Source organism: Buteo buteo, chromosome 1, assembly GCF_964188355.1.
Source record: "Buteo buteo chromosome 1, bButBut1.hap1.1, whole genome shotgun sequence".
Taxonomy (NCBI): domain Eukaryota; kingdom Metazoa; phylum Chordata; class Aves; order Accipitriformes; family Accipitridae; genus Buteo; species Buteo buteo.
The window spans coordinates 66,325,303-66,333,724 of NC_134171.1; the positions used below are offsets into that span (position 1 = coordinate 66,325,303).

The window sequence follows — 8,422 nt, forward strand, 5'->3', positions numbered from 1 at the left end:
TCTTTTCTGTTCTATTAAACGGTTCTTATCTCAACCCATGAGTTTTACTTCTTTTCCCGATTTTCTCCCCCATCTCACTGGGTGTGGGGGTAGTGAGTGAGCGGCTGCGTGGTGCTTAGTTGCTGGCTGGGCTTAAACCACAACAGCTTCCTAGCCTGCTCATAGGGCTAATACATCTTGGTCTTTTGTTAATTAAACATACAGGAAGTTCTAGAATTAGCACAACTTTATGTGACACATCTCCATTACAGTTTTACTTTCCTAATCATGTAAAAAACCTCCTCAACAGCTTTACTCTCCTTTCTTAAGTACAAATACTTAACCAGCAGGGGAAGTGAGCATTTCAGGCTGTAGTAGCATCAAACCAAGTGAAGTGATGGCTTTATGTTCTCCACTATGTGTAAATCTAAGAAGTTTCTGCTCTAACGCAGATACAGCTTTTTGTTGGCTCCCTACCCCCCAGCCACGAGCATGAAGTGAGTACTCTTCTCTCTACAGAAACTGGAGAATACAACTTCTTCCTAATATTCAAGAGATCTAACCTGCTTCCACTGTCAACTGAACAGCTGTGAATACCAGATGAGGCACCGACTGCTAAGAATATTTTTCCTCTTCAGATCTACCCAAGTACAAACAGTTGATTATACAACTAAACCAGTGACAAGACAGGCGCCCAGCACCTTGGTCTGCCCTACCTGCGCAAGTATTTCATCCAGCCACATAGCATGATGCTGTGGATTGGCTAGCAGCCACTTGATAGCAGCATTGTAAACTTGCTTTTCATTTTCAATATTCAGGTCACTGGAGGACAGGAGTTTATGGAGGTGCTGTGGTGACATGCTCACAAAGTCTTCACACTCCACCACTTCTGTAAAATGTTCGCAAGCATACTGATCAGCCATGTCCATCAAGTCAATGCGGTTATGACTCTCTGCAAATGCCCTGACTGCCAGGCAGTTGGAGGGATGGAAGTGCAGCTTCATGTATTCACAGCATGCCTTTGCTACCAGTTCCACCTGAAGAATGCAAGCAGCGTACAAGAGAGGCTGGACGTTATCCACTGTCAGAGTAAGCCGGGAGGAGTACACAAACTTCACTAGGTCTTCTATTGCATCTCCATCGAAGTCCCTGATCTCAATCAACGTCTGCTTGGCTTCAGCCATTTCTGAAAGAAACATGGCTCTGAAGTAAGGTATAACACAAGCTAGCACCAGTTTGTGGCAGGAGATAAGCTTTGAACCAACCTGAAAAAAGAACAACAAAAAAACACCCAGTCTTTTACTGGAATGTCAGTTTCAGCTGTGAAAGGAGGGATAGTTAAGCTGAAGTAAGAATTCTGAACTCAGTATGCATTGAGCTACTGTATTTTGTTCAAACAAATTAACTCCACTTGCCCTGTACTTCTGACATTACATCAACGTATCCCAAACGGATCTGAGTTGTAACTTGGCCGTCAGAGTAGGGCAAGGCAATAACACAAGGAAGCAATAGCACTGATGTACGTAACTTGCTTTTCTTTAAGAGCTGTGTCCTATTTTTTAAATGAAACATCCTTAAGAACCTTCTAGATACATCTTGGAGACAGGAGGAGACTGCTAGGCACTTGTTTGGTTTATGTGTATTCAGAGGTTTGGGGGGGCAGGGAATTGTAAACTGACATTTTTAGACTACTTAATTTAAACCTCTGGACTTTTACTAGTGTTGAGGAATTCATAATGCTGTTTATAGAAGCAACTTCATGTAAAACTACTGTAATAACAGCTATTACAGGGATTATTCAGAGTTACCAATCACTTCAAGGATTTTTAGAAGCTGTTTAGCCACAAAAGATGTGGCATTTTTCAAAATTCTGCTCAGAAAGCGCAAAATAAGCTTTTCACTTACAAAATTCTAGAATTCAATTACATTACAAGACAATGTAACTATTGAAGGTAAATGAACAATCTACTACTTATTGGTGTTACAAGAGTGCTTTCTTACAGCCTTTGTCATTCTGCAGTCTGCACTAACAAGCACATGGCCAAGTTAAGCAACCAGTTTCCCTGACAGACTCGAATTACATGTTCATTTCCAGATGAATGTGTTACACTGAGCTGTCTTGCAGTTTAAAAAAAAAAAAGGATATTAAATTATAACGGAGAATTTGGAGTTTTTTCTACCTCTGCTTCAATACACAATTGCTCTACCCTTTTTAAAAGTGTGTATTATCAACACAAGTGTAACCTGCCTGGTGACCAGCAAGTTGAGTACAGAAAGCAAACACACATGGAAGAGTATGGACATTAAAAGAGAGGAAAAGATGGATGGCTCAGTGTGAGTTAATTAGATCACTCCAGAAGGAACAATTCATAGACCTACCAAACAAACAAAAAACCAGACCAACAGGAGAAAAGCAGATAGATGGTACGCAACTGCCACTCTCCACCTTCTAACAGGGAGCTGTTCATATGACAGTAGCAGTACAGTAGGTGACATTCCAGATTTTAACTTTTTGGAGCAGAGGAAGTCTCCCATGGTTTATCACTGTCACAATGTCAGCATTCCAACTAATTATAGTACTGATGCAAAATGATGGTACCAGCTGGCCTGCTATATCAGGAAAAGCTCCTAGGCCATTCTCACCTTCAGAGATTGTTATTCTGTCCATCATCCCACTCTCTAATTGCATCTTTCTTTTGAATTAAGTGGCTTCACTATTTTACCCAAATCTGCTTAACTTTAAATATCTAGTATGTTCTTGGTATTTTGAAATCAAAGTTCCCCTCCAGTTATTAACTATCATATTTTAAGATCCAGCAGTTAAATCAATAATTGGTCTGACAACAGCAATGCCAGAATTGCTCACTGTCAGAGGTCACGCACAAAAGCAGAAAGTTCAGTAGAGAAATCATTATTCTTAAAACACAAGAAATGCCTGAGCGCTAGAGAAAGAAAAATCAAGCCCTCCAGAAAATTCTAGTTCAAGACGGAGTTAACGGTTACTTGAAAATCACTGCTTTAGGAAGCCTTACGGTAAGATGTACATACCTAGGTTGCTCTAGCCTCCATAGATTATCTTCTCTACTTGAGGACTGGAAGCCAAGTCATGCAATCTAATATTCTTAAATTACTGAAGTAGCTTCACACAAATAATACATATGAACAATACAAGCCTAACTCAGGGGAAGTTAAGCTGCAGCCACAGTAAAGTGTATTTTGCAAGCCAAGCTCCCTAGCACAAGTATACGTTTAACTACGTTTATAAAATAAGACTTTCTGCCTTTTTCGCAAGGGTGGGTGGAAAGGGAGAAAAGCGAGGATGAGGGCAAGAAAAGGGAAGAGAGGAGGGTTGTTAAAGAGCTCTGACATGAACCTTCTTCCCCAAAACACCTTTTAAAATGACAAGATGTAAAAAGACCTGATGACGAGCTCAGGCAAGTTCTGTTTCATGGCGTTGGTGCTGGCCGGAGCAGCTTCAGTATTGTCATTCAGTGTCCTATGAGCATTAACTCAACTGTTATGAGGCACTGGACCTATTTGCTGCTGCATCTAGTGCCTGCTCCATGGCTGGTGACAGGCAATTTAATACCTGCTGCAAAGCAGAACAGAAAAATGTTCTGGCTTGTTCTACTCCTGTTGTCTACTGGGGCAGGACAGAAACCCTCTTCCTCTCAGAGACCTCCATTGTCTCCCAAGCGTTTTAGAAAGATGAGATGCCTACTGGGGGGGGCACAAGAGACACACACCTGTCAAGGATTTTCCATATTAATATCTAATAGTAAAAGTGGCAGGCAAACAATTTCTCTTAAAGGCATCTGTCATTTGTTCTTGGTATAGGTATATTTTTCTTAAATAACTATCTTGCACTACTAAGATGTCTAGCTAAGCAATACTTAATACTTGTAGGTGCTGGCGACCACTGTTACAGATGCTAGATATAAATTTATTGTGATCAGGATATAAGTAATATACAGCTGAGTTACAAAGAATGCATTAAAGCAATGCTATGCAAGAATCATAAAACTGGTTTCCTCCTCCTCCTTTACTCTTTGATCAACTGTAGAACATAATTGCCTGTTTTGGTTTTTTTTTTCCTTTCTTTGAGAATGCTGGAAGTTGGATTTGTTGCAGAAATCCTGTTTGCCAGGAAAGATCTAGCAGAGCAACAGAGAATGCAAAAATAGAGATAAAATTGGGGATGAAAATGTGTGAGAACAAAGAGGCTACGAGGAGCTGAAACTGCACAGTAATACACTGATCAACTGTGGGAACTTGCTTAGAAGGCAAGTTGGGTGGCGTCAAAGTCATGTACTTCCTCTCTCAGACTGTCAATATCTTAAATGTTTACATTTCAGTTGTAAACTTCCTAAATAAGAAGAAAAAAACCCCATGAGCATATCTAGAGATACCTCGGATCCAACAGCTATTCTATGGCTTCCAATACCCCTGCCTAAATTCACAGCCACCTCCAGCACACCTATTTGTAGCTTAATCTTCAGACTGTTAAATGAAATGGATGTGTGACAATATCACCTTCAGTGTAACATCACAGAGCTCTCCAGCTTCAAAGAAGTGAAGAAGAGAGCTATGAAAATCCTTCCAAGCCTCATTTGCTTCAAATACAAAGATGTCATCTTCACCATCACTGTTGGAAGACCTAGTTTGCTGCTGCTGCTGCTGCTGCTGCTGCCGCCTTTTTCCCTTTACCAGATGTTGTTTTGCCTGCTCTGGCACCATGGATTCTGAAGCCATTGGCTGTTTCTTCTTTCACTGCATGAATCTTCAAAAACTCCTGCCAAGAAAAGATCCAGCCCATCAGAAGTCAAGTCCTAAAGTGCTGTTACGTTCTGTTCATCTTCCTGTTTAAGAAAACACAAAAAAAGCAGATGAGACATTAGGTACTGCTAGTACCTAACACTTTGATTACGTGTTATAAATACTACCTATAATCTGACTTGGGGAATATGGGAGAAGGGGAAAAAAGACCCACAGTCAAGAATCCTATGCAGGTACCTTTAGGAAAAGCCGTTGTCTGTGAACTTGTTGCCCACGCTTCTGGAAAAAGACATAAAAAAGAAAAGCCAAGAATGTATCTTCTAACATTGCTGATCTCACTGCTGTGGATGGCAGAGGAACAGAAGGGACATGGCCTGCAGACAGCTGTGCTTCTTTGGTCCCTAAGTAGCATCTCTCATCACTGCTGCCACAGACAGACTATTGATCTGACCCTGCCGGTTATTTTGTACATACCACTCAGCTTTCCTAGGTCTCTTCAAAAGCTAAAGCAATCCTTAAGTGTTTTATCCATTTATGCAAATGTAAGCAAAATATAACAAGCTTCTACAGAACTAGATAACAAAATTTACACTTACAGAAAAATTGTGGAATGAAAATTATCTCCTTTTATCTAGCAAGTTTATTAATCCAACATATTGGTATTTAAAGCATGACAATGCGTGTTAGGCAAAAGTTTGCTCCTGCTTGCTAGCTTTTGTTTTAGACTGTTTACCCAGCTTAGCTGAAGATATTTAAGGTGTCTAAGATTTATGCAGCTCAGACTAAAGGAATCTTAGCTATACTGACATCACAGCTTTCCCAGGGCTGAACGACAAATCTGGGATACCACAGACAATGGGGAGAAGGCTTTTTCTGCTCCTGTCACTCAAATACTTTACTCTCTTCCTGCTACTGTGAGCATCAGTTAGGTTCAGCTTGAAGTTGACCTTTTTTATTTGCAAAAAAAAAGTTAAGCAGTAGGGGCAGTGCAAATTTTTTTCCAGTTCTGTAGCATATTTTAAGTTTTTGTTCTGTGTGTCTAAAAGCCACGAAAGCCAACTCAGTGAGATTTAGGCTGTTAATCCACATGCTTTGTGGAGGATGATTACAAAGTCCACAAGATAAAAATTAAATACTATTTGAAAGCATGGAGTTACTGATTCAGCTTACAAGCAAGAGTTCTGTTAGATTTTTGGCAAGGGAAGAAAAAGGATTTGTAAGGTTTTAAGACAAAGTCTCTGGAGAGCATATTTAGTAGTGTGTTTCTCTCTTACACTGGCTAGCTTTGGTTTTCATGGTTTCTGGTTAATTTATTATGCATTCATTCTCCAGTCTACCCTAAGACTTGACGATTGCTGTAGCTCAGTGATTTCTGCTCAGGGACTCTGGTGTTAGAGGAAGTGGACTGACTGAAGGAACAAAAAATTCGTCTACAATAAAAATGTCAGTCAGTCAGTCACATGTCTGGGAGCAGAACTGATTTTCTTCCAGGGTATTTTGAGAGTGTCTGTGCCTATTACTAAATTTATAACTCCTCATGCATCGGTACCAGAGAAAGAGCAGGAAGTGACTTGAGGGTGATCATACTCATTTCTGCTGTAGTTCACAGGGTTGTTGTCAGCTCCATGTCCTGTGCAGTGACAAGGCTGTTCACTGCACTGAGCCAGGCAGGTTAAAGCAAGATCAAACATGCCTAGAATATTCACTAATAGCGCTGTTAGCAAGGGAAGTATTCTTTTAAAATATATCTAAGAGAAATATCTTACTTCTTCCAAAACCACAAACTAGCTCCACGATATTACAGATCACGGTATATTTATATTGTTTATAGCAAGGAATACCTTTTTCTGCTGAAAACTTAACAACTTCTCAGACTTGTCAAATTACTATACTAAGATGTTTTTCCAGTTCATTAGGAGGAAAAAATGTTGATATTTTGGTTGTCCTCTTTTAACTTCAAATTAATCGTCCACTACTGGTACTTAACTACCTTGGCTTTGTTTAACATTGTTTTGGCTTTGTGTGGTGGGGGTTTTTTTGGTAGTGGGGGAGGGAGCTGCAGGGGTGGTTCCTGTGAGCAGCTACTAGAAGCTTCCCCACTGCCTCTGGCCTAGGCCGACCCAAACAGTGATGGTGGTAGCACCTCTGGGAGAACAGATTTAAGAAGGGGAACCTGCAGTGAGTAGGGGGATTGGAATGTGAGAGGAACACCTTATGGCCCGTGACCATAAGGGGGAGTGATCCCTCCCAGTCCTTATCTCGACCCACGAGCCTTTCTTCATATTTTCTCCAAATCCCACCATGGCAGGGGTGGGGAGGAGTGAGCGAGCGGCTGCGTGGGGCTTTGTTACCAGCTGGGTTCAAACCACAACAAACATGCCCTTTGAAGAAGTCGCTGTTACCATTGAGATATGAAGCTAACACAGAGCTTCAGAGGCAACCTACTGAAGTTACAAAAGGGAACATAGACAAGCAAGAGGAAAAAGAAAGAAGTTGAAATGCTGTACAAGGGTGTTGAAAAGCATCCTGTATTATTCATTCAGAGGTAAGATACAGCGTCTTTAGCCTACACTTCTAGGGAACTCTTGCTTATTTTTGCTCCTTAACTGACACTCTCACTTCACCACTCCCTAGCTACTCACATCTAACAGTATTTTTGCAGCCAAGTAGAAACACTGCTGTCAGACAGAACTGCCACTGACTACTAAACGATAGTTCGCAGCTCCCAAGTTCTTAACGTTTTCCATCTGACATATGCTATATTTATCCTCATGCTTTAACTGCAACTGCTCACATACTTTCCAAAACTGTTCTGTGCTTCACTGTAAAAGAGGCTGATGGTGTACATTTTACCTATTCTGGGTATGCCATTGTAAACACCAACACAAAACCCTTGAGTCTTAAGATAAATCACTGCTGCTGGGGTGGCTTTTTTTTATGTTTTAAAAAAACTGAGCAATAACACAAAAGCCAAACATAACTGATTTTAAGCAATATCCTTCATCTGTATCTGATGCTTGTATCAAACGAAGCTCTTGGAGATGCTGAGCTCTCACCTGTAAGAAAAGAAGTTGAGCACGTATTTGTATTAATATATTTAGCACATACTAAGTACACACTTGATATTTCAGGGGAAGAAGCCAGAAATCACACCAAAGGAGACCAAGGCCGTTACTCAGGCTCATAGCCGTAGATAGGGGAGTCCCATGTACAAGGCAGCTCCCAGTATGGCAATATCAAATAAGTGTATGGGAACATGAGAACAAGTCAGTTACTGCTCCTCAAGTAAAAAGAAGTTTCTGCAACATGTTAAAAATTAACATGTTTACTATAACCTTAAGGAAATATTCAGATAGCAATAGTCGGACACACTTCAGTTTAATTTTGATGAGACTTTGTGACAGATAATAATATCGTAGGTAATATTTTTATTCTTCTCCCAAGTCACTGCTTCAGGAGCTTCTGTGATACATCGTCCAAATCTTTTTAGATATCCATCCACAAATCCTCCACTTGTCTTAATTACAGCATCTCACAGTTTGAGCCTTCAAACAAATCATCATCTACTATGGAAAGTACCAGCTATAGCCATCAGACAGTTGTAAAACTAGCTGTGGAGAGCCAGGTCACTGTATATATCCAGTTGGCTGTTAATTGTATCTGGCTT

At 40.5% G+C, this 8,422-nt stretch overlaps 1 protein-coding gene and 1 long non-coding RNA gene across 2 annotated transcripts in view; one reads left to right on the forward strand and one right to left on the reverse strand.

The window, feature by feature from the left end:
- LOC142033861 (uncharacterized) overlaps positions 1-705 on the forward strand; it is a 5,616-nt gene extending 4,911 nt beyond the window's left edge. The window contains exon 4 of the long non-coding RNA XR_012651371.1: positions 499-705. This is a non-coding gene — a long non-coding RNA (uncharacterized LOC142033861). The remainder of the gene's footprint in view (positions 1-498) is intronic.
- Positions 1-5,059, reverse strand: part of LOC142033844 (kelch-like protein 8) — a 16,338-nt gene extending 11,279 nt beyond the window's left edge. The window contains exons 1-2 of the mRNA XM_075034339.1: positions 4,513-5,059; positions 696-1,244 (exon numbers count right to left, since the gene is read on the reverse strand). Coding sequence (XP_074890440.1) covers positions 696-1,244; positions 4,513-4,731 — 768 coding nt within the window. The 5' untranslated portion in view covers positions 4,732-5,059. The remainder of the gene's footprint in view (positions 1-695; positions 1,245-4,512) is intronic.
- Positions 5,060-8,422: the final 3,363 nt, after the last annotated feature.